Source organism: Pseudorca crassidens, chromosome 3, assembly GCF_039906515.1.
Source record: "Pseudorca crassidens isolate mPseCra1 chromosome 3, mPseCra1.hap1, whole genome shotgun sequence".
In the NCBI taxonomy this organism is placed as follows: domain Eukaryota; kingdom Metazoa; phylum Chordata; class Mammalia; order Artiodactyla; family Delphinidae; genus Pseudorca; species Pseudorca crassidens.
The window spans coordinates 167,841,171-167,867,532 of NC_090298.1; the positions used below are offsets into that span (position 1 = coordinate 167,841,171).

Sequence of the window (26,362 nt, forward strand, 5' to 3'; positions counted from 1 at the left end):
GTTTTACTCAAAGCGGTTTTCCCGGCACATAGTAGGTGCCCAGTAAATTTTTGTTGAATGAATGAATGAATGGGGAAAGAAAAGTTACATTTAAGTGTAATGAAATATGCAAAGCACTCGCCCTGTAGTAAGCCCTCAAGATTTGTCCCTCTTCTTTCTCTGGGCCTCAGGATGGAGGGCTTTTCCGTCTGTACCCATAAGCACTGTCACCCACAGTGACCCAAGGAACCCAGTGCCCATTTGTTGAGAAAAGGGGCTAGGTGTGTGTAGACCGTGATTTACAGTGGTTTAGACACTCCTGGGTTCAGATCCTGGCTCAGACCTTTCTATGCTCTCTGACCTTATGCAAGTCATTTCCCCTCTCTGAGCCTCAGTTTCCCAATCTCTGAAAGGGATTAATGACACATCTTACCTTGTGGGGTTTCTGTTAGGGGTTAGTGTGTTTATCTCAGCATGGCATAGTATCCTATAAACGGGAGAAGCTTTGAGCTGTTGACATATGTTGAGAACATGGGACTAGCTTTGACTTCCTGCTGTAAAGATGATGATGATTTAAAAAATAATAGTCGACAGGGATTATTTTTTAATCCCAATGTGCAAGGCTTTGCTCTGAGCATTTTATGTCTGTGTGGTAGGTTAAAGACAGCTGCAAATTCTCTGCCACCCCTGCCATTCAGAGCTGAAGTCTGTTTTCCTTTCCCTTCACAGGGCTGGTCTAGTGACTGGTTTTGACCCACAGAGTGGAGCACCGTGTAAACTTCTGACATTGAGTCCTAATAGACTGCAGCTTCTGCCTTTGTATCAGGGCATGCTTGCCCTCGGAGGAGCCAGCGCCACGTTGAGAAGTTCGACGGCCTCGATGCCCCCATGCTTTGAGGAAGTGCAAGCCCCATGAAACACGTGAGTGAAGCCCTGCTTGGACCTGCCAGCCCAGCCTGGGCACCAGCTGAATACAGCTGAGTGACCCCAGCTGACACTCTGTAGGGCAGAAAAGACACTTTGCCAAGCCCTTCCCAAATTCCAGACCCAGAAATAACACACTCTTGGTGTTTTAAGTTGCTAAGTTCTAGAACGGTTTGTTACACGGCAGTAGCTAACTGACACAGTATAGGAAATAATTTAACCTTCATAGCAACTCTGAGAGGTAGCAACCATTCTTGTCTCCATTTTACAGATGGGCAAACTGAAGCCCAGAGAAGTTAAGGAAATCTTCTCAGGTCCCATAGTTAGCAAGTGGGGGAGCCAGGATGCAGATCCAGGCAGACTTGCTCCAGGGGCTCGGCTTTTGTCTGCCCTCTGTGAGGACATGATCTCACTAGACATGAAGCCACTGGGAGCGTGGACGCTGGCCAGGGTTGGGTGGGCGCCTCATCAGGCTCCATTCATTCAGTCCACAAAATGGATTGAATCCTCCTGTACACCAAGCACTGGAGACACAGCAATGAACCAGACAGATAGCCCCTGCCCTCAAGGAGCTGTTGTTCGTGATAAACACGTGACTGTATAATATGGCAGTGTAAGACAAAACAGTAGCCAAATGGGGCTTGGGGGCTAATGGGATGGTTTATTTTTCTTTGCTGTTTTAAACGTGGAAGTCAGGGAGGGCTTCACAGAGGCGATAACATTTGAGCAGGGACCCGGAGGAGGTGAAGGAGCAAGTCATGTGGGTCTCTGGGAAATAGTATTCCTTGTAGAGGGAACAGCCAGTACAAAGGCCAGTGTGTGCTGCCAGCTGTTAAGCTGGGCGGGTGGGGAAAGCCCTTATAAAGTAGAAACGCTTCATTTGAAAACTAGCAGTCTTGGGGCTTCCCTGGGGGCGCAGTGGTTGGGAGTCCGCCTGCTGATGCTGGGGACGCGGGTTCATGCCCCAGTCCGGGAAGATCCCACATGCCGCAGAGCGGCTGGGCCCGTGAGCCATGGCCGCTGAGCCTGCGCGTCCGGAGCCTGTGCTCCGCAGTGGGAGAGGCTGCAACAGTGAGAGGCCCGCGTATCGCAAAAAAAAAACAACAAAAAAAACTAGCAGTCTTTCTGACTCACAGAGCGGAGCGTGTTGGGTGCACGTCCTGCCAGACACTTTCCTGCTTTTAAAACTTACACACATGTACGTCACTCGCCGCCATTTTTCAGTTTTTAACAAAATTGCGTTGTGCTCTGTGTGCTGTTCTTCAACCAGCTTTCACATATTTGTAACGACTGCATCTTTGGACATTTTTACACCTTAGCCCCATAGACCTACAGTGTAGTTGAAAATGTGGATTGTGGCGCCTGCCTGCCTGGGTTTCAACTCCTGGCGCTGCCATGCTGCTTGCTGTGTGACCTGCGCCCAGCAGCTTAATCTCTCTGGGTTTCAGTTTTCTCATCTGTAGAAACAGCGTCCACCTGATAGAACAGATAGAATCATAGAATCGCTGTGAGGATTTACAAAGTGTAAAATTCTCGGGATGGCCTCTGGCCCCATAGTAAGTATGCAACAGAAATGAACTATCACTGTCTTTCTTGTTTTAAAAAACACCAGGGCTTCCCTGGTGGCGCAGTGGTTAAGAATCCGCCTGCCGATGCAGGGGACACGGGTTTGAGCCCTGGTCCGGGAAGATCCCACATGCCGCAGAGCAACTAAGCCAGTGTGCCACGACTAATGAGCCTGCGCTCTAGAGCCCGAGAGCCACAGCTACTGAGCCCGCATGCCACAACTACTGAAGCCTGCGTGCCTAGAACCCTTGCTACGCAACAAGAGAAGCCACCGCAATGAGAAGCCCACGCACCACAATGAAGAGTAGCCCCCGCTCGATGCAGCTAAAGAAAGCCTGCATGCAGCAACAAAGACCCAACACAGTCAAAAATAAATAAATAAATTTATGGGGAAAAAAACCCAACAACTTTATCGAGCTGTAATTGACATACAGGGAACCGCATTTGAAGTGTACAATTTGGCACATACGGACTATGTCTGCACCCGTGAAGCCAGCCATCACCACCATCGAGATGGTGGACATTTCCATCGCCTTTGTAATGCCTCTCTCTTGCCCTCCCCAGGCAGCCACTGATCTGCTTTCGGTCCCTGTAGATAAGTTTGCGTTTTCTAGGGATTGAACCCGGGCCCTCAGCAGTGGAAGCACGGAGTCCTAACCACTGGTCTGCCAGGGATGTCCCCCATAAACAGGATCTTTTAGCATGTATTCTCCTTATTCTTTCCTAACAGTGACCTAAATAACCATCAGATTTGGACTCCACCCACACATGAGTAAGTTTTCCCCAAGCACACGGCCTTCCTCAAGTAACTAAAACAGCTTCTGCTTTACCTCTGAAACACAATGTGTATACTGCCCTTTTATGTATTTATTTTATCAAACACGGTTCTGAGCTCAAACAACCCATGAGGCAGGGACTGTTCCATTGCACCCATTTTACAGATGAGGAAACTGAGGCTTGGAGGTGTCAGATGCCCTGCCCAAGATCACAGAGCCAGGTCTGCCCCAGAATCCCTGATCTCAACCCCCGCACTATGCTGCCCCCAGCCTTGGAAGCATTTGCATAACTCTCTATGACCCACAGATCAAGGATCCCCCCATGTGCTGGGCCCCTAAACGCCACTGTGCCCCTGTGGGTCAAGAACAAAACTAGCCTGAAGACCACTGCCCCGGAGTGACGGGACCCTGGATGCTGCAAATTTCGTCCCTGTCAGCAGAGACAGCACTTACGTTGTCATGGCTAAGCATCACCCCCTTGGGATAGCCTACGGTCCCAGAAGTGTAGATGATCACAGCACACTGATTGGCCTTCTGGCTCTTTATGATCTGGTCCAGCTGGGACTCGGGGATGCTGTTGCCAAGCTCCATGAAGTCATCCCACTGCGGAAAGAAAAGACAAGCAAGACCTAAATAGACATTCCTCCAAAGAAGACACAAAAGATGGCCAAGAGGCACATGAAAAGATGCTCAGCTTCACTAATCATTGGAGAAATGCAAATCAAAACTACAATGAGGTATCACCTCACACCTGTCAGAATGGCCATCATTAAAAAGTCTACAAACAATAAATGCTGGAGAGGGTGTGGAGAAAAGGGAACCCTCTTGCACTGTTGGTGGGAATGTAAATTGATACAGCCACTATGGAGAACAGTATGGAGGTTCCTTAAAAAACTACAAATAGAACTACCATATGACCCAGCAATCCCAATACTAGGCATATACCCTGAGAAAACCATAATTCAGAAAGACACACACACTCCAGTGTTCACTGCAGCACTATTTACACTAGCCAGGACATGGAAGCAACCTAAATGTCCACGAACAGAGGAATAGATAAAGAAGATGTGGTACATATATACAACGGAATATTACTCAGCCATAAAAAGGAACGAAATTGGGTCATTTGTAGAGTTGTGAATGGCCCTAGAGACTGTCACACAGAGTGAAATGAGTCAGAGAAAAACAAATATCATATATTAACACATATGTGTGAAATCTTGAAAAATGATGCAGATGAACCTATTTGCAAAGCCAAAATAGAGACAGTGTAGAGAACAAACGTATGGACGCCAAGGGGGGAAATGGGAGGGTGGGATGAACTGGAAGATTGGGATTGACATATATACACTACTATGTATAAAACAGATAACCAATGAGAACCTGCTGTATAGCACAGGGAACTCTACTCAGTGCTCTGTGGTGACCTAAATGGGAAGGAAATCCAGAGAAGAGGGGATCTATGTATACGTAGAGCTGATACATTTCACCGTACAGCAGAAACTAACACAACACTGTAAAGCAACTCTACTCCAAGAAACAAACAAACAAAAGAAATGGAGGGTGGGGACTCAGGGTGTGTGAGTGGGGTCCTCAGCACCTAGGAGTTCCCTTCCCCAGTCAGATCTTGCCCCACCAGCTTCTCCCGAAGCATGATTCCCAGCAGGAGGAAAGGCACGTCTTACAAAAGCCCTAAGACGTTTGCTTCTTCTCCTCCACTTCCCAGGCAGGCTACTCAAGCACCGGTGCCTCGGTTTCCTCATAGGTAAAATGGGAATGACATCAAGACCCAACTGCTTGGGTTGTTTTAAGCAGTAAATGGGTTAATATATGTAAAATGCTCAGAACAGCAGAGTTCAATATTATTTGTGCTGTGCCCTCCCAGATGCCACTCAGCACCTCAAACTTATTAGTTACCAGATTGATGTGGCTGAGGGCCACTGTGATTGGTTTAAGCTAGAAGGTCCCATCTGCCTGGGCCCTAGTGGTTAGACTGGGTCTGGGCATGTGACCTCAGGTGGTCCGATCACAGTGAAGGTCGGGGCTTTTGCTGGAAGTGCTGGGACATGAATGCGTCATCTGAATGTGAATAAGATGTAGCCATAGGAGCTGCTGGACCATCTCAGGACTAGGGGGAATCAAGGCTGGCATGGAGCCAAGATATGAAGAGAGCAAAATGGAGTCTCGGTCACATTATTTGAGCCCCTGGTTCCAGCCGTGCCTGAAATCCACACCCTAGGTTGCGGCTATGAGCCAATAAATGGTCTTTTATGCTTAAGCCATTTGGTGTTAGGCTTTTGTCACTTGCAACCAAAGACATCCTTACTGATAAGAGACACATCATCTCCCTATGGCAGATGAAGGAGCTGAGGCTCAGAGGTGGTAAGTTACCTGCCCAGGGTCACACAGCAGGTAGACAGAGGAGCTATCATTCTAACCCAAGACTGTCTGACTCCAGAGCCTGTGCTCTTAATTAGCTTAGAATTTGGTGCCTCAGAAGGAACTGTTGGGCTGTGTGAACCAAATTTCACCTGGGACCTGCAAAAATTCTACCTCTGAGCCCCTAGTGAGGCCCTGGTTGAGGGTAATGTCCTGTCTGCAAGACAGAGGACACTCCAGTTCCTCCAGAAATGGCCAGTATTGCCTGTAGCCTGCCAGGGCAATGCTGGCCCCATCTGCAAGGGAAGAACCTTTACCCAGACCATCTCTAACAGGGTAGGGTGATGGTGAGAGGAGCAGCACACAGAAGCCTTTTGCAGGACCCTGTCCTTTCTCTGAGAGATGCCTCAAGCCCTCCCCCGCAAAGGATGCTCCCCTAATTGCTGGTGAAGACCTCATTCTCCCATGGCCACAAGTGTTTGGATTAGGTAGACCCCAGACCCAGTTCTGTCCAATCCAGTCCTCTCTCGGCAATCTGGAATTGGTCCCGAGTCCCATCCCAGGCATCGTAACCTACCCAGTTAATTGTCTTATTCTGCCATCCCCCTGCCCCCGAATTTCACCTTCTGATTTCCCAGGTGCTTTCTTTTTCTCTCAGTTGTAATGAATGTCTTCCTAAACTGAACCTAAAAACGGTAGGTCCTACTCACCCTTGCAGAGAAGTAGATACTAATCTGTGTCACAGAACTCTTCCCTATAAATCATTGTCCTTAACCAGGGGTGATTTTGCCCCCGAGGGGACTTAGGCAGTGTCTGAGGATAGTTTTGATTGTTTCAACTGGGAGGGTGCTATTGGCATCTAGTAGGTGGAGGCCAGGGATGTCGCTCAACATCTTACAATGCACAGGATGGCCCCCACGATGAAGAATTATCCACCCCAAATGTCCAACAAGGCTGAGAAACCCTGCTGTAAATACTGTTTCTAACAAATGAGTTGATTTAACTTATCCAGGCTTAAGATATTGTTTCTGCGTTGGTCATTTTTAACCTCTGAAAGGTCTGTAATTCTGATTGGTTGTCTTACTTAATTAGGCATTGTCCTGGTCTTAACATTTAAATGTTTTCTGAAAGGTGCACGAGCTGGTGAGTGTTTTGGCCAGAAAGGATCATTGACATCTTTCCTCCCGTTTGCGTGGAGGGCAAACCAAATAAACTCCATGACATTTTAGGACTTCTGATTTGGGACATGGGTTTGCTGGCCTAACAGCAGCTCCTCCTGGCCCCTCACAGACCTCCTGCCCTGACTTCTGTGAGTTAACTCATTGTATCCTTAAAAACAAAACCCAGGGCTTCCCTGGTGGCGCAGTGGTTGAGAATCTGCCTGCCAATGCAGGGGACACGGGTTCGAGCCCTGGTCTGGGAGGATCCCACATGCCGCGAAGCAACTGGGCCCGTGAGCCATGGCCGCTGAGCCTGCACGTCCGGAGCCTGTGCTCCGCAACAAGAGAGGCCGTGACAGTGAGAGGCCCGCGCGCACCACAATGAAGAGTAGCCCCCGCTCGCCGCAACTGGAGAAAGCCCTCGCACAGAAACGAAGACCCAACACAGCCAAAAATAAATCAATAAATAAATAAATTTAAAAACCAAACAAACAAAAAAAAGCAAAACCCAAACCCCCTCCTTTGGCTTAAGTGGGTTTCTGTTGCTTGCACCCAAGCATTTTCTGACTCTAGAAGACCCTGAGGCAGAGTGAATTTGCCAAAAAATGACTGCGACAACATTTACGGTGTCACCCACTCTTCAGGGGCCCCGCCCCTCCCTCAGTAAGAGCTGAAGTCTGGGCCCTCATGCAGCTTGGCCTTGCTGGACAGTGTGTTACTTCCAAGAATAGGTCGTTAAAGGCAGGACAGCTTCCACCTGGATATTTCTCTCCCTCAAAACATTCTCTCTGGAGATCTGAGCCACCAATAAGTCCAGAGGTCCTGAAGTCATCATGCCGGAGGCAGCATATGGAGACACCACAGAGAGACAGGGAAATGTGCTGGGGGAGCCCCAGCTGTAGGGTTGGGACCAGAGTGAGGACCAGGGGCTTCTCCTTGAGTGCAAAATTTTAGCGGATGCGGAAAAAAAAGAAAAAGCTTGTAATCAAGATATATAGTACTTTAATGCAATAATTTAAAAGTCACTATCAAAGCAGAGCAAATTCATTATGAATGAAACATCAAAAGTTTAAAAAAGGCTCCAGGGCTTCCCTGGTGGCGCAGTGGTTGAGAGTCCGCCTGCCGATGCAGGGGACACGGGTTCGTGCCCCGGTCTGGGAGGATCCCACGTGCCGCGGAGCGGCTGGGCCCGTGAGCCATGGCCGCTGAGCCTGCGCGTCCGGAGCCTGCGCTCCGCAACGGGAGAGGCCACAACAGTGAGAGGCCCGCGTACCGCAAAAAAAAAAAAACAAAAAACAAAAAAAAAAAACCCCAAAAAAAGGCTCCAGCAGTGCTGTTGGTCCGAGCCATTGCAGAAATGTGCACCCCTATGTCCCTATTTGTATATATTGAAACTGGCTAATGGTTTTAATAAAAATGTTGATGACTTTGCATCTATGAAAACCAGGAATGTAAATTTATAATAAGTTCTGATTTGAATACAAATTAAATATTTAAACTTAATGTTGTGAGTTCCAGCACATCTAATTTTCAGTGATGCAGTATTTTTTCAGTTACCCTAATGGTCTGAAAAGCAACTAATAATAAAATGATTGGTATTGTCTTATGCCACCAATTTTTGGGGCGATTTGTTACACAGCAATAAATAACCAGAACAGACACCTTCTGGTAAATCAGAACCTTCATGCCAGAAAAAAATTATCTCAAAAGCCTCACCCCCTTCCCTTGTGAGGCCCCTTCCTCTCCCTCGCTCACCACCCACTTCCCTTGAGAGTCCCCGCCCACTTCCCTTGTGAGGCCCCTCCCTCTCCCTTGCTCACCACCCACTTCCTTTGAGAGTTCCTGCCCACTTCCCTGGTTTGGCCCCGCCCTCCCCTTTCCTCACCACCCACTTCCTTTGAGAGTTCCCGCCCACTTTCCTGGTGAGGCCCCGCCCTCTCCCTTTCTCACCGCCCACTTCCTTTGTGAGCCCCTGCCCACTTCCCTGGTTTGGCCTCAACCTCTCCCTTGCTCACCACCCACTTACTTTGGGAGTGCCCTCCTTCCCTTTCAAGACTGTGCCCTCCCCTTTGCTCAGTGCCCCCTCTCACACTTACAGAGTACAGGTTGTTACATTTGCTCTCCTTCACTGGCAGCCTGTACTGAACGATTGCTTTTAGGGTCTCCATCTTGGTCTTTGGAATCTGAAAAACAGTTGTGTACGGACCTCATGGTAACGGGGCCCTGGAAGAGCGCATTCTAAGCTCTCTCCCTCAGAGACCTCAGCCTCTTTCCCTCCCCCTGCCCATGCAGGAAAACTTTTGCTCTTTGTCTTGACTGACAGGTCGGTATCAGTAGACTGCAACCATCACAGAGGGTTGAGGGCAAAGCCTCCTGAATTCTGCTGTACAGAGCTGTGGTTTGGGTTGGTGAGTCGAAGGAGGCCCTCCCGGCCCTTTGTCTCCTGGCACCTTATGTTCCACGGCCAAGATCCAGCTAACCTTCTGGTTGGAGCAGGGCTACAGAAATCCTCCATGAAGGTGGCTGGAACTGGCGGGGGTTCAGAACTCTCTTCCTGAACCTAGACCTGTAAGGTTCAGGTACCCAGGCCTGTGGGATTCTTGCCCCCCCTGTTTGTGCAAAGGAAGGAGTGTGCCTGTATGACATTTCTAGCCAATCCAGTGAAGAAGTCATTTCCAACATCCAGTACGCTCCTTACAACCAAGTCTCTGGCATGACCTGGAGAGAAAAGATGCCAGAAGTGCTTGTAACAGCTGGACAAGAGTTTTCCAGAGAGAGAAGAAACAGACATCCAAAAAGCCTGAAGCAGGTAGTAGCTGGGATGTTGGAGGGATATAAAAAGTCCAGACTGGCTGGAATGGGGATGGAAGGGAGAAGGCCGGGGGAGGATTCAGGAAGCGGTGGAAGGGCCAGGTAGGCCATGCCTTGGAGGTGAGAGCAGGAGTTTGCAGTTTATTCTAAAGGAAGAAGGGAAGCACTGGAGGGTTATGAGCCGTGACCGTCCCCCAGAATCAAAGATTTCCAAGTGGAGCTGAACGTCCAGTTTGGGAGGAGAGTATCAGAAGCCTGGCTTTGAATCTTCCATGCAGAGGAACCAGAACAAGAAATCTCCCACAAACTGCATCTTTGATGAAACTAAGAGATGGAAATAATTCATGCATGTGAGGTTGAATATACCAGAACGAGGACAAGAAGCCATAGCAATGAGGTGGCTGCAGGGGAAAGGATGGGGCACGTGACCTCTTCTAACGCTGGAAAAACCCAAATCGGAAACCGGTATTCACGGCAAGAAGGAGAAGGGCCCCACCCGTCACCCACCCCACAGTGTGTTCTGCTGCGAACAGGACAGACAGGGCATGACATGAGTACCAGGGACCAAAGAAGCATGCTTTCAGAAAGCAATTTCAGAAAGTGGACGTCTGTCCTCACTGAACCAGCTCAGGAATTAGGTGTCGAAGGAGGCCTGGTGGCACAAAATATCCTGTTTCCCCGAGTCTGGCTGGATTCCATTGAGGCTGGCAAATCTGCCCTGATTTCAGAAAGTTAAAATGTGGGGAAACACATGGCCCACGGCGTTCAGAGGATGCCACCCATGGCGAGACATCTCCACTCGAGAAATGTCAAAAAGTAACGCAGGAAAGATGAAATATGGTGTTAAAGAAACAGTCGCAGGAATTCCTTGGTGGTCCAGTGGTTAGAACTCTGCGCTTCCACTGCTGGGGTCCCGGGTTCCATCCCTGGTTGGGGAACTAAGATCCCACAAGCTACGCGGTGCAGTGGCTCTTGGGGTGAGCCGTGAATCTGGCCATCGAGGCTCACCCCTCCCAAGGACTCCCCTCCCCTCAGGATCCTTCTGCCCAAAGCTGGTTCAGGCAACTGCAGCTCATTCAAACACAAGTCATCGGAAACGTTTCTTGCAACATTACAAAGATAACACAAGGGGGGGTAAAAAAAAAAAAAAGGAATAAGAGAGGGTCAGATTTCACTGTGCGCAAAAAGTCACTGCAAAGCAAAGGAAAATTGCCCCCTAACCTTCCAACGTAAAACCTAGGGCGTAATGGGGTAAACGCAGCTGGGAAGGAAGAACACAAAGCAAACATACAAGCCCTGAGGGGAGAGCCAGACATCAGAAAGTAGTGAAACAGGAAGTGGTCGGACTTATGAAAGAAACAGAAAAGAAAGACAAAAGCATTCCCGAAAGGAGGACAATTATAAGAGGTGAACATAGCAAGGATGACAAGGTTCAAAATAACTGTTTCTAAAAGAAAACTGGTAAGCAGTGAAAGGTATATAAAATAACACACAAACACATTTTTAAAAACAGAGGCTGAGTAGGAAATGAATACGCATTGGAAATTAAACTCATCCACTCCACGCACATCCACTCCACACATACACAACCCCCTCCTTCCTCCAGTGACTGGCAGGCAGCAATGGGGGGCGGAGGGGTTTACCGAAAGGATTTTCTGCAGCTGTAGGTCATTTTCCACCAGCAGGATGTTCACTTTGGCGTGAGCAATGATATGTTGACAGGCTTCCGCAGAGTTGGTGGCATAAATACCAACACAGAAGCCCCTGGGAAAAGAAAACACATGCACCAGTGTGCCCCACACACCTTAAGTCGAGAACAAACATCCTGGAAGGTGGGGGGAGGGGGAGGGTCTGCAGGGAAGGTCTGAGTTTGCAGCCTCAGCACCAGCTTCCCTCCCTCCACAGCTGGACAGTGATGATGAGAGAGGATGGGCTCCCGGGATGTCATTATGACCTGGAACCCTCACAGTACCCCATTTTACAGATGAGGAAACTGGGGCTCAGGGCAGGGAAGTCACTTGTTCAGGGTCCCACAGCAAATAAGAGGCGGGGTTTGGACCCCCCCACCCCTCCACCCGTTCCCTTCATTCGCAACCTTTCGTTCTTGCTTTGAACCATTCTGCTGTGGGTTCCCTTTGTATCTCCCTGCTGGCTGATGACATCACGGATCTTTCCAAGTGCCTATTTGCTACTTCCCTTAGTGATGTTTCTGTGCAAGTCTTATGTGGGATCTTAGTTCCCCGAACAGGGATCGAACCTGTGCCCCCTGCAGTGGAAGTGCAGAGCCTTAACCACTGGACTGCCAGGGAAGTCCCTCTTTTTGTGTTTTTATTCCTGAGTTGTAGAAGTCCCTTGTGTATTTGAGATACTAGTCCCCTGTTGGACGGGGATGTGTGTGTCTATCTCGCCGGCTCGCCTGCGGCTGCTTCTGCAACCCCCATTCACATCTCCGTGGGAACCAGCCTGGGGCTGCCAGTCCCGGAGTAGCACCACCCAACAGCCACAGGGACCCGGGCCTGAGGTCTTACCTCGCGAAGATGGCGCCAAGAGCCGCAAGGAACCACTCGACTGAGTTAAACCCAAGGATGCCGACTGAGTGGAAAGGCTCCAAGCCCAGCTGGGAAGGCAAAACCAGACAGACAAACAGAAAACAGAAGCAACAGAGGTGGTTTGCTTCCGGATGGGATCTGCTCACTGGCAGGTGAAAGCAGACCCCAGAGCCCACGGAGTCACAAGGGGGACAGCCCGTGTTGAGATAAAAATCCGGAGTGTGATTTTTTTGTGTGTGACTCTTGGGAGGCCGGTTTACCTCCCTCTCTGTAATACCCCCTTTATTTATTCTAATTTTTATGTATTTTTTTCTATATTTATTTATTTTTATTTGGTTGCACCAGGTCTTAGTTGTGGCAGGCAGGCTCCTTAGTTATGGCTCGCTGGCTCCTCAGTTGTGGCATGCAAACTCTTAGTTGCGGCATGCATGTGGGATCTAGTTCCCTGACCAGGTATCGAACCTGGATCCCCTGCCTTGGGAGTGTGGAGTCTTAAACCACTGTGCCACCAGGGAAGTCCCCTATGTATTTTATTTTTTAACCATTAACCAACTTTAAGTGCACAGCTCAGTGGCATTAAGCACATTCACATTGTTGTGCAACCATTCCCACCATCATCTCCAGAACTTTCTCACCTTCCCAAACGGAAACTCTGTCCCCATGAAACACTGACTCCCCACCCCCTCCCCCAGCCCCTGGCCTTCACCATCTACTTTCTGTCCCTATGGATTTGACTCCTCTAGGGACCTTTTATAAGTGGAATCATATATTTGTCCTTTTGTGTCCGGCTTCTTTTAACGTCCCCTAGTTCATCCGTGTTGTGACAGGTGTCAGCATCTCACTCCATTTGAAGGTTAACGTTCCATCGTATGGACGGATCACAATTTGGTTATTCATCCATTGATGGGCACTTGGGTCGCTTCCACCTTTTGGCCGTTGTGAGCAATGCTGCTGTGAACGTGGGTGTCCAAATATCTGTGCGAGTCCCTGCTTTCAATTCTTTTGGGTCTGTACCCAGAAGTGGAATTGCAGGATCATATATGGTGATTCTAAGTTTAATTTTGTGAGGAACCGCCAGACTGTCTTCCAGGGTGGCTGGACCATTTTACATTCCCGCTGACAGTGACTGAGGGCTCCAGTTTCTCCACATCCTCACCAACACTTGTTATTGTCTGTTTTTTTTTTTCTTAATTAGCCATCCTAATGAATTCATTTTTAGTTTTAATCATAACAGTACTCAAAGAGTGATACCCTATAGTGGTAATAAATTGCACTTTTGAAGGCATAGCCCTGATCTGAACGTGGTTGAGGATGAATCAGGAGACCTGGACGTGAAAGTGATCATGCTTGGTGGTCGCCCCCCCTTTTGTCCTGGAAACTCCAATTTTGTTGGCTGTTTTAGTCACCTGGGCAAGGCTGGCAGTGACCCTCTGTCCCCGGGGAAAACCTAAGCATTTGGAAGATCTGCCTGCTGATGCTTCAGAACGTGATGCAACATGTTTGTGCTTAGTGGCAGGAAGGCTGTCTTCACTGTGGACACTGTCTCCATCAATGTGTAGATAAACTGACTTCTTTCTGATTGGATCCCTGAGATCTAGGAGAGCAGGGGTCCTTGAAGTCCAGAACTAAGGGCAGAGGGAAAGAGGACCATCTTTCAGGAAGGGTGAACTAGCTACAGCACTATGGCGTGGGGGTAAGGGCAGCCAAGAAGAAATCCAGCCCAAGCAGGTGGTTCCTAATTCCGACCTCTCACAGTCTCTAGATGAAGACACATGGGCATCAGAGGAGGGGAGAGAGGAGCTTGGGTCTAGGTCAGAATGTGATCGGATTTCCTGTAAATCAGAACCATCGGGAGGTGCCCTTTTACAGTACGAGATGTCTGTTACGTTCATTATCTATGGCTGCGTAACCCATCATCACAGATGTAGCAGCTTAAAAGAGCACACATTTATCCCAGTTTCCACAGGTCAGGAGTCTGGGGGGTGGCGCGGCTGGGTTCTCTGCCTAGGATCCCCCAAAGCTGCAGTCAAGGGATCGGTGGGGACCATGACCTCCCCCGAAGCTTGGAGGCCCCGCACTTGGAGGTTGTTTGCAGAATTCATTTCCTTGTGGTTGAATGATTGAGATCCTCTTCTCTTGCTACCTGCCAGCTGAGGACCGCTCTCAACTCCTAGAGTCTGTATGCCATCCCCTGCTACATGGCCCTCTCCAAACATGGCAGTTTGCTCCCAGGACAGCAGGAGAATCTCTCTTAATGGTTCACCCCATTAAGTCAGGCCCACCCAGAGCACCTGCCCTTCCTCATGAACTCAAAGTCAACAGATTAGAGACCTTAATGACATCTGTGAAATCCCTTCACCTTGGCCATCTCAGGAGGGAAATCCCATCATAGCCCACAGTCACAGGGAGAAGATTATACAGCACAAGTACACCAGAGGTTGGGAATCTCAGTGGAGTCACCTTAGAATTCTGCCTAACATGCCTATCAAATAGGCCCAGATGAACAGTTTTGATAATATGATGTTGACAATACCATAGGTAAACAGATTCTCTCATACATTGTGAGTGGGCTTAAAGGGCATTGGCTTTGTAGGAATTCACTGTACAAAGAAGGTTCAGTATGGTACCACGTATCGTAGCAAAGGCTGGAAGCAACTTAAATGCCCACCCGTAGGGGGCTGATTAAGTCAATACTGTTACATACGTATTTGCAGTTGTTGAATATGGATTTTAAAAAAAATAAGTAAATCAATATGGAAGGATCTCAGAATGCAGCAACCAGCCTCCAGGATGAGTTTCATCTCCTGGTATTTGTGTTCTACTATAATCCCTTCCCATATCGTATCAAGGTCTGCTTAACCTTGTGAAAGAAGTGATAGTATGTCATCGCTGAGATCAGGTTATAAAAGATATCACGGTTCCCATCTGGTTCATTCTCTCTTTTGGATCACTCATTTGGGGGGAAGCTGGCTGCCATATTGTGAGGACACTCAAGCAACCCTACAGAGAAGGCCATGGAGCAAGGAACTGAGGCCTCCTGCCAAGAGCCAGCCATGTACAGAAGCCATGTACAGATGATGCAGCCCAGGCTGACAGCTTGACTACAGCCTCATGAGAGATCCTGAACCAGCAACATCCAACTAAATCACTCCTGGATTCCTGACCCACAGAAACCAAGAGATAATAAAGCTCTGTCATTTTTTTTTCTTTTTTTTTGTGGTACGCAGGCCTCTCACTGTTGTGGCCTCCCCCGTTGCGGAGCACAGGCTCCGGACGCGCAGGCTCAGCGGCCATGGCTCACGGGCCCAGCCGCTCCGCAGCATGTGGGATCTTCCCGGACCGGGGCACGAACCCGTGTCCCCTGCATCGGCAGGCGGACTCTCAACCACTGCACCACCAGGGAAGCCTGCTCTGTCATTTTGAGTTACTAAGTTTTGGGGTAATTTGTTATGCAGCAGTAGCTAACTAAAACACACATATACTGTGCTAACAGAAAAAAAAGCAGGTTGTAGACTCTTGAGTATGCTACCATGTGTGTAAAAATGTACTTCTATAGAATTATATAACATGTACACATAATTTATTCCGCAGAATAGCATAGAAAGAGCTGAAAATGATGGCTACCTCCATAAGAGAGGGGACAAAGATTGGAAGGGAATTTTTCACCAGTTAACCTTGTATCTTGGGGTGCCTTGTGCATTTTGTCCCATATGTATGTATACATAAAAGGAATGATTTAATGCATGATGAACGAATGAAGGAATGAATGAATGACTCATTTACCTTGAGTAAGGCTCTTGCAGCTTTCCGACAAGCCTCGTAGTACTGGTTGTAATTCAGAACTTCCCACTTTCCATTCTTCTTTGATGCGAGGGCTGGATAAGTCCCAAATCGGTTGACTGACTCCCGAAAAAATTCAGGGATGGTCATGGGGGTCTCATGGCCTGGCCCGTGTTTTGAAAGCCTCATAAGGACTTCTCCATCTCGGTGAATGGTCCACAGCCCAGGAGTAACTGCAAATAGTCACCAGGGTTGGGTGGCAGACTTTTTTTTATTCATTTAATAACTCAGGAGTTGCGGGGGGGGGGGGCTGTCTTTTTGAACCTGAATTAATCCCACACCTTGAGTGAAGTCACATGGTCAGTGCTGGTCTACTCAAGCTTCCTCTTTCATTTATTTCTTCCTTACCCTCTCAACAGTTTATTACGAAAATTTTCAAGCATACAAAAAAATTGGATTGTGTAGCTAATGACCTCTACCCACCACCAAATTCTACAACTTCTAGCATTTTGCTGTGTTTGCTTTATCACATCTCCATCCAGCCATCCCTCTGTTTATCCATCCATTCCTCCATCTTACTTTTTGATACATTTCAAAGTAAACTGCAGCTGTCCATCCATTTCACCCTTCAACATTTGAATCATTTTAAAACATTTTATTGAGGTATAGTTGATTTATTACAACGTGTTAATTTCTGCTGTACAGCAAAGTGACTCAGTTATGCATATATATATTCTTTTCCATTGTGGTTTATCACAGGATATTGAATACAGTTCCCTGTGCTACACAGTAGGACCTTGTTGTTTATCTGTTCTATATATAATAGTTTGCATCTGCTAATCCCAAACTCCCAATCCTTCCCTTCCCTACCCCCCTTCCCCTTGGCAACCACAAGCCTGTTCTCTATGTCTGTGAGTCTTTCTGTTTTGTAGATAGGTTCATCTGTGCCATATTTGAAATTCTACATACAAGTGATATCGTATGGTATTTGTCTTTCTCTTTCTGACTTCTCTTAGTATGATAATCTCTAGGGCCATCCATGGAGCTGCAAATGGCATTATTTCACTCTTTTTAAAAACATTTTAATCATTTGGTGTGAGTCAGCCTTTAGTATTTGAATCATTACCTAGAATTCCACATTATTTACAAATGATATATATATATATACACATATCTGCATTACATTATTATTACATCTGCACCGTATATAATTATATCTGTACCGTATGTATAATTACATCTACACTATATATGTATATAATTACATCTGTACTATATAGTTATATTCTCAGTCTAAATATTATTACATCTGTACTATATAAACAATTACATATTACATCTGCCACATATATATACACACACAGTTACATCTGCACTATATATAATATATATGTAATATGTAACGTACAATATTATATATATTATATATTTATGTGCTTTACCCACACAGGCTCACCATCCTAATAAGGAGGTGCTATTATCAATGCCCCCCTGCCCCGCCCCCAGTACCAACAATACACACAAGGCTTCGAAAGAGCAAGTGACTCGCCCGTTGTCACCGGCTAGCAGAGCTCTGCTCTGAACGACGGGGCCCAGCTGTCAACCACTTGCCTGTGCCGCCTCTGCTCCCCATCACATATAGAGACTTGGCCTCCCAGGTTCGGGCACCTCCGCCAAGGCCAGCAGCTGGGGCAGGGAGAAACTGTGCCTGACTCTCCCGGCCCAGACCCCTTTATAAAAAGCCATGGCTGACTCAGTGCACCCTTCTCTCTCACACAGCATACCTCGTTCTTGACTCATGCCTGCCTTAAGGTCCTTGGCCTTCTCTTCTCGAGTCATTGATGTTTCAGCCCTTCCAGGTCCACAGAGACCATTCTTCACAGTGCTGCAAGGCACAAAGCAGGGAACTTAGCAGGCCCGGCAAAGGGGCTGCAGGTCTGAAGCCAACTCCCATGTCTTCTTAGTCATGTCTTCCCAGAACCCTGGGGTTGATTAGTCATGCCTGTCCTGGGCCTAGGAGGAGAGGAGAGTGGCCTGTATGCCAGATCATAGAGCAGTTGTAAAGTCCAAAGGGTGTTCAGTCTTTGAGTTTCCAGAAGAGTGGCTTAAACAGTTAGAATATAGGGGCCAAGTCCACACGTGATCCTTTGGGTGAGAAAACATTTTGAGGTCTCCTGAAGGAAAGCAACTCACACAAGAGAGTTCTGATCTGGTTGGTTGCCTTAAAGATAGTACAACATGAGGGACTTCCCTGGTGGCACAGTGGTTAAGAATCCACCTGCCAATGCAGGGGACACGGGTTCAAGCCCTGGTCCAGGAAGATCTCACATGCTGCGGAGAAACTAAGCCTGTGTGCCGTAACTACTAAGCCTGCGCTCTAGAGCCCACAAGCCACAACTACTGAGTCTGTGTGCCTAGAGCCCATGCTCTGCAACAAGAGAAGCCACCGCAATGAGAAGCCCATGCACCACAACGAAGAGTAGGCCCCACTCACCACAACTAGAGAAAGCCCGCGCTCAGCAACGAAGACCCAACACAGCCAAAAATAAATAAATAAATATTTTTTTAAAAAGATAGTACAACGTGAAAACCCAAAGGGCATAAAGGAAAAAACAGAGTAAATCTTGTTACATAAAAAGTTTTAAATTTTTCACATAGCAGAGAATACCATGAACAGAATCAAAAGATCAGCAACAAACTGAAAAAAAAAATATAGGCAACACATCTAATCAACAGAGCCCTGATTTCCTTAATATGTAAAGAACGCCAAAGAATCAATAAGAAAAAGATCAATAACCCAATGAGAAATGGGACAGAGGCTTGAACAGACAATTCTCTGAAAACACATTTTTAAATGACTTTTAAAAGCAGGAAAACATGCTCTATCTCAGTCCAGAGAGAAACACAATAGAAAATACAATGCAATTTTCAGCTATCAGATGAAGTAAGACCAAAAAGGTTGAAAAAGACCTTATATTCTTGAGGATGTGGGATAACAGGGGCTCTCAAATACTGTGGTAAAAGTTGATGCAGCCCCTTTAGAGGATGTTGTATTAGTAATCAAGCTTAAGGTCACATGGCCATGAATCCATTGCTAGAGGACTGCAGATTCCTGGCTGCCCAGGGTCCTTTCACACTCAGGAACTGATAGACACTACTGTTTGAAGCCTTTTGTGTATGATGAGGGGCAAGCACCACTCCTTAAGCTTGTTTGACTTTCAGTGTGTTAATCCTTAAATCTATTAAACAACATTTTTCTAAACATCTACATAACATGAATTAATAGTTATTCTCATGGACTGAATTGTGTTCCCCAAAATTTGTATGTTGAGGCCCCAACCCCCCTAATGTGATTGTATTTGGAGATGGAGACTTGAGGGAGGTAGTCAAGGGTGGAGCCCTAATCCAACAGGGTTGATGTCCTTCTAAGAAGAGAAAACCAGCCCTCTTTTTTTCTCTCTACCACATGAGGACACAGCAAGGAGGCGGCCGTCTGGAAGAGATCCCTCACCAGAAACCAGTCCTGCTGACACCTTGATCTTGAACTTCCAGCCCCTGCAACTGAGCGAAAATAAGTTTCTACTCAGGCACCCATTCTGCAGTGTTTTGTTATGGCAGCCCTAGCAGACAATTACATAAATACCTTAAAAAATGTTGTTTAATGAGCTCGTGAATTGAATCAAAATTTCCCAAACAGGGACTTCCCTGGTGGTCCAGTGGCTAAGACTCCGCGCTCCTAATGCAGGGGGCCCAGGTTCGATCCATGGTCGGGAAGCTAAGATCCCACATGCATGCCGCCAGCTAAGAGTTCGCATGCCGCAATGAAGATCCCGCATGCCACAAGCAGCTAAGACCCAGCGCAGCCAAATAAATAAATATTTTTTAAAATTCCCAGACAATTCAACACTGGCCACACATGTTTCCTTAATCAACCCCACCCCCCCAAGCATGTAATTAAACTCACAAGTCCAATACATGAATCTGTTCCAATCAAAAGGTATCTCCGGACATCCTCAGCTGTCCCCTTGGAGAGCAAACTAGCTGGTCGACACTGGTTGCGAGTGATGTTTCAGTGGTTTCCACGAGGAAAACTATTATTTTGTTTGTGATCCACAGTGTGTTCCGTATAAGAATCAAGCCGTTGTTATAAATTCTAGATTTGCGGTTAATGTTTTACCAACTCCAAATATTTCTATCAGAACCAGGGGGAATGGAGCCCCGTGACCTACACAGGGTTCTCTACTAGCAGATACCGGCTTTGTATTTCAGTGAAAACAGGTAGCTAGAAAAAGGCGCCTCAGAAGATGAACTTGAGTCTCCGCGGAGCTTATACACACAAAGGAGACTAATCCGGGGAGCAAAGCACAGCCGATTTAGACGAAGCTATAAACATGCACGTGAAGACGTGCCCAAAGCATGCGGCAAACGAAGAAACTAGAAGGAGGTCCAAGGTCCGGATGGAGCGACTGGATCTGTCCAGAACCTGAGGGTCACCCTGGATTCACCCTTCCCTCCCCACCTTCCTTTCCTTCCCTCCCTCCCTTCCTTCCTCCCTTCCCACCTCCCCCTCTCTTCCTCCCCCCTCCCCCTCCCCCCCACATCTGGTCCACCAGCAAATCCTATCAGTTCAGCCTTCAGAATCAGTCCCAAACCAACCGCTTTCGAACCTGGGCTCCCTCGCGTGAGCCAGAGGGACCCCAGTCAAGGTGGGGCCCATCACCCGCATGCGCTGTGTGGTTGCTGGCTGGATCCCAGCGCAAACAAGATGCTCGTGAGGCAATCGAGGATTTGAACGCTGCCTGGATCTCAGGTGACACGAAGAGAGGATGGTAGCTTTTGAAAGTGTGATAACAACGGCTCTGGGACTCAGTTACAGAAGAGAATCCCTGTCGCTAAGGTGTTCCCAACCTGGAATAATAGCGTGCTGTCTGGGGTTGGCTTTAAAACCAGCAGGCGGGGGGCGTGGTCGCGTGGAGATGAACAAGGTTAACTTCACGTTGACAATTATTGTAGCCAAGTAGTGGGTACATTGTGGTTCACGACACTGCCAGCTCTGTTTGTGCGTGATTGAAAATTCATAGAACTCTACACCAAAAATAAATTCTCTGATATGTGAAAAACCTGTACTATGCTTAGGATGGACAATTTAAAAATATGTTGTGGCTAATTTCACTGGGCTTCCAGGTGTTGCTAGAGATAAAATATAAGGAGAAAATAATATGAGCAGTAGCTTCCCATTTTCAATATAGACTTAGGTCTTGTCCATAATATATCAATTATGTGTTGATTGTTAAAAAGTCTTCATCACTTTTCCAAATGTGTTACATGGTGATAGCATACAGAGAAGAATTTCCTCCAGTCAATTAATGTTCTATAAATAAAGTTTTCCTTTGGCAAAGTAGAAAAGATGTACTATACACCAAAATCCTATATCCCTACCCCAATGTGAAATTTTTGATAAAATATAAAAAATTTTTTTAATGTAATAAAAGATCTACCCCATGCCAAGCACCATGACAAGCTGTTTGGGGCTACCGTAAAGGACTTTCAGAAAGTATCTGCTTCCACAAAAAAAAAATTAAAATCGGGAATAGAACTCCCACTTGAGGGCAAACTGAAGTAAATTGAGACTTCCCTGGCGGTCCAGTGGTTAAGATTCTGCACTTCCAGTTCAGGGGGCACCGGTTTGATCCCTGGTCGGGGAACAAAGATCCCGCGGGCTGCAGCGCAGCCAAAGAGAAAAAAAAATCAAAGTAAATTGGAAACACCAAAGTATTATTCACCTAACAGAATTTTCAACTACATACAAAGAATGGCCACCGCAGCCCTGTTTGGACAGCAGAAGACTGGAAGAAATGGAAATATCCAGCAATGAAGGACTGGTAGTATGCACTATGGAATCTCCACATGGTGGAATGTTCTAGAACTGTGTAAGAAAACACCAGGAACCAGGAACGCACAGCCGTGTTCACAGCAGCACAGTTCCCAGTAGCCAAAAGGTAGAAACAGCCGGAACACCCCTCAACGTGTGAATGGCTAAACAAAATGTGGTCCATTCGTACAATGGAACATTATTTGACCCCCGAAAGGAGTGAAGCCCCGACACTCGCTACAACGCAGATGGACCTTGAGAACACGATGCTCAGTGAGAGAAGCCAGACACAGAAGGACCCACAGTATGTGATTCCATTTATATAAATGTACATAGAGACAGAGAGTGGGTTTGTGGTTGCCGGACGGCTGGGGAGTGACTGTTTAATGAGCACAGAATCTCCTTTTGGGGTGATGGAAATGTTTTGGAACTAAATAGAAAAGATGATTGCACAAGATTGTGAATGTACCTAATGCCACCGAGCGGTTTACTTTAAAATGGTTGATTTTACGTTACGTGAATCTCACCTCAATTAAGAAACACCAGAAATGTTGATTCATGGTTCCTGAAATGGAACGTTCTCCAAGACGTAACATTAAATTTCAAAAGCAAGATGCAGGACAACGAATAAAGAAGGTGACCGGGCAGGCAGACGGGTACGTGTGTGTGACTCAAGAGGAAAGTTCTGCGTCTCCGGTCTAAGAGGTCATTATCTCCTCGGTGGACCCAGTGCAGAATGCCAGCAATCTGACCCCAGATTTGACCGCTGACGCCCTGAGAATGGGACGACGAGAGAGAGGTCTCAGATCACAGAGTCCCCAGGGGCCTGTGGCCATCAGCAGGCCTGTGCTGGTCTCTTCCAGCTTCACCACCACCAAGAACCCATCCTGCACACCCAGCAAGGGGGAAGGGAGGGGCTCCATCCCAGGGGTCAGCCACTCTCCTGACCCTGGTGCTTCCCGAGCACCTTCTGTGTGCCGGGCAGCACTCTAGCCACCGGGCAACCAGATGGACAGAAATCCCTCCTGGAACGGACATTCTAATTGGGAGAAACAGCCAGGAAACAAACAGAGATCAATTCAGACGGTAACAGGATGAGCCTCGATAACGTCAGGCTGAGAGAAAGAAGCCAGATACCAAAAGACACAGAGTGTGTGAGTCCATTTATGGGAAGAGTCCAGAACAGGCAAATCCGCAGAGACAGAGCGTGGATTCATAGTTGCCTGGAGCTGGGGGAGGTGGGTGGGGAGTGGCTGCTTAATGAGAGTATGGTTTCCTTTTGGGGTGTTGAAAGTATTTTGGAACTCGATAGTGGTGGTGTTTGTGCCTCATCGTGGAAGTACTGAATGCCACTGAATTGTGCATTTTAAAATGGTGAATTTTGTGTTAGGTGTGTCTGCCATTAATTTAGAAAAATTCAGATTAATGATGACCAGAATGGAGACAATAGAACAGGGCGTTGTGATAGAAAGTGCTGGGGTGGTCAGGGAGGGCCTCTTGGAGGAGGTGACATCTGAGCTGAGACCTGAAGAACGCAGAGTTCTACTGCAGAGAGTGTTCCAGGCAGGGGGAACCGTGAGGGCAAAGGCTGTGAGGTGGGAAGCAGCTTAGCATGTTCCCGGTGCAGAAGGTAATATGCAGCATGGCTGGCCTCCAGGCAGCAAGGGGCATATGGAGATAAATACAGAGACGCCCCCCCCCCCTCATTCCACATGCCCTCATCTACTCAGCTCCAGCTACTGGAACCTTCTCTGCACCCCTCCCCCCCAACACACACACACTCCAAGCTCCTTTGCACCTCAGGGCCTTTGCACATGCTGTTCATTCTGCTCCAAACACTGTCCTCACTAATCTTTACCTATGGCTTCCTCTGTTTATGAGTCCGTTCTTCAGGGAAACCTCCTGTATCCGAGGCTGGGCCGGACCCTACACCCTCTCATTACACCCTCTTTCCCTATATTGCACCATCTAGCTTTGTAATTGTGTGTGTATGGGTGTGTGTATGCGACTATCTTGTTGATCATTATATCCCTAACGCCTCGTACAGCACCTGGGGTTCAATCAATATTAGCTGAATGAATATATATGTATATATATTGATTCAATAGACCTGTGGTTCTCAATCAGTGGTAATTCTGTGCTTCCCCCAGCCCTGCCCCGCAGAGGATCCTTGGCAGTGTCTGGAGAGTTTCGGGTGTCACACGTTGGGGGTGCTACTGGCATCTATCGGGTAGAGGCTGGGGCTGCTGCTAAACATCCCACAATGTCCAGGATAGCACCCCACAACCAAGAACGATTCGACCCCAGATGTCAAAAGCACCGACACTGAGAAACCCTGGACTAGACAAGGCAGTTATAACGTGAAAATAGCAAGCACAGTCAGCGTCTTTTCTATACACAGAAGTAGTAGAGGGAGCCTTACGAAGAGAGGCATTTCCCTGTGTTCTTGGGCTGAGAGGCTCCCTGTAGAACCAGGGACAGTTAAACTCTGGTTAATACAAACCAACAAAAGCAATAAAACCAGGTAACGTGGGTCTTTCTGCAAGCACGATTCTGAGAGTTTTATACGTACTGACTCATTTCATCTTCACAACCCTTCGAGGCAGCTACTGTTATTGTTCCCCGTTTTACAAACGAGGAAACGAGAGCCTGGCAAACTGAGCTTGCCTGTGGTCACAGTGTAATACTTTCCCTTTGAACCTGAAACCAGCTCATCATTCACGAGCAGCTAATAAGGGGAGGCAGTATGATTCTTCCACAAAGCTAAGGTCACATCAAGCTATAGATTAAAAGAATCTTGGCCAGATGGAGAATGTCTGTTTATCAAGAAATCAGGAAGCAGTAAGTGAAGATAAGTCACTGACCAAGATGAAGCATTGGCTGTTTATATCCCAAGAAAGAATTCATATACAGAACATGAAAAGACTTCCTCTTTCGTTTTAAAAAGACAACCCCATAGGAAATGGGTGCAAACCATGAACAGACAGTTCACGGAGCAGGAAACATGAACAGGCTATCAACCCAGGACAGGATGCTAAGGTTCCTTGGTAATCAGGGAAATGCACATTAAAACCACAATGAGATGTTATTTCACCCCCAGTAGATGTACAAAAATGCATCAAGTGCTAGAGAGAAAGAAGAATGGGAGCCCTCCTCCACTGCCAGGGGAACTAAAGATGACATGTCCCATTGGGAAAGCACTGTGGTGTTAATGGTTAAAAGTGAACACATGCATATCCCTGACTTGGCATCTTCACTCCCAGTTATAAATATACCCAAGAGAAACTCTTGCACATCAGCCCCAGGAGACATGGACAAGGATGATCACAGTGGCCGTGTTCATAAGAACCCCAAACTGGAAACAGCCCAAATATTCATCATCAGGAGAATGCATGCCTCCATTATGGAATGCTATGCAGTGATGAAAATGTAGGAACAGACACAAAAACTTGGGTGCATCTCCCAGCCTTGATGCTGATAAAGAGGCAGGTGGCAGTATGATTTTATTAATATAAAGTTCACAGGCAGGCAACATAAATTAGTCCTCGCTTAGGTGGTAAAACAAGAAGGAAAAGCTCTACAGGCAGTTCAGGACAGTGTTACCTCATTCAGGCGAGGGAGGAAAATGAGAAAAAGGACACAGAGGCCTTCTAAGTTTCTAATAATATTCTATCTTCTAATAATATTCTGTCTCGTAAGGTGAAGTAGGTACACAGACATTTATTGCTATTCATTAAATTGTACGTTAAAATGTTTTGTGCATCAGTTTGTACGCAAGATGTGTTTCACAATTTAAAAAAGCCATGTAGGGTTTATTATAGCAATGCAAAAGTTATTCAACATTCAAATTCTCACTGAATTTAAGGGACAAGTGTGAGAAACTATATCATCTCCTCAAGAGAGAATTTCATGAAATATCCATTTTTAAATGACAGTCCCTTAGCCGATAAGCAATGGAAGACTCTCCATTTCTTGGTAAAGGCTACCTGCCAGAGCTATAAATATTATACTTAACAATGGCAGCAGAAGTATTGGAAGAGTTTCCATGAAGTCAGAAATAAGACTAAGATCAGCTGTCACTGCTACTAGTCAGCATTGTTCTGGAGGCACTTAGCCAATGCAATAAGATAAGAAAAGGAAGTGAGAGGAATAAAGATTGGAAACAGACAGCATCGCCATTTTGCAAACAATGTGATCGACTACCTAGACTGTTCAGTCAACTGAAAAGCTGTTAGAAATAAAAACAGCTCTGTAAGGTGATTAGATAGAAGATCAATATTCAAAAACCAGTAACTTTCTTGCACACCAGCAGCAACAAGTTAAAAGATGCAGTAGAGGGGCTTCCCTGGTGGCGCGGTGGTTGAGAGTCTGCCTGCCGATGCAGGGGACACGGGTTTGTGCCCCGGTCCGGGAGGATCCCACATGCCGCGGAGCGGCTGGGCCCGTGAGCCATGGCCGCTGAGCCTGCGTGTCCGGAGCCTGTGCTCCGCAACGGGAGAGGCCACAACAGTGAGAGGCCCGCGTACCGCAAAAAAAAAAAAGCAGTAGAAAAAGATACTGAGAGTA

The 26,362-nt window shown here is 47.1% G+C and overlaps 1 protein-coding gene across 1 annotated transcript in view; it reads right to left on the reverse strand.

Moving 5' to 3' along the window:
* The window catches only part of ACSBG2 (acyl-CoA synthetase bubblegum family member 2), a 69,825-nt gene that overhangs the window by 14,920 nt on the left and 28,543 nt on the right, over positions 1-26,362 (reverse strand). The window contains exons 2-7 of the mRNA XM_067734055.1: positions 17,709-17,809; positions 15,928-16,157; positions 12,124-12,212; positions 11,239-11,359; positions 8,881-8,967; positions 3,699-3,848 (exon numbers count right to left, since the gene is read on the reverse strand). Of these exons, the coding sequence (XP_067590156.1) occupies positions 3,699-3,848; positions 8,881-8,967; positions 11,239-11,359; positions 12,124-12,212; positions 15,928-16,157; positions 17,709-17,809 (778 nt within the window). The remainder of the gene's footprint in view (positions 1-3,698; positions 3,849-8,880; positions 8,968-11,238; positions 11,360-12,123; positions 12,213-15,927; positions 16,158-17,708; positions 17,810-26,362) is intronic.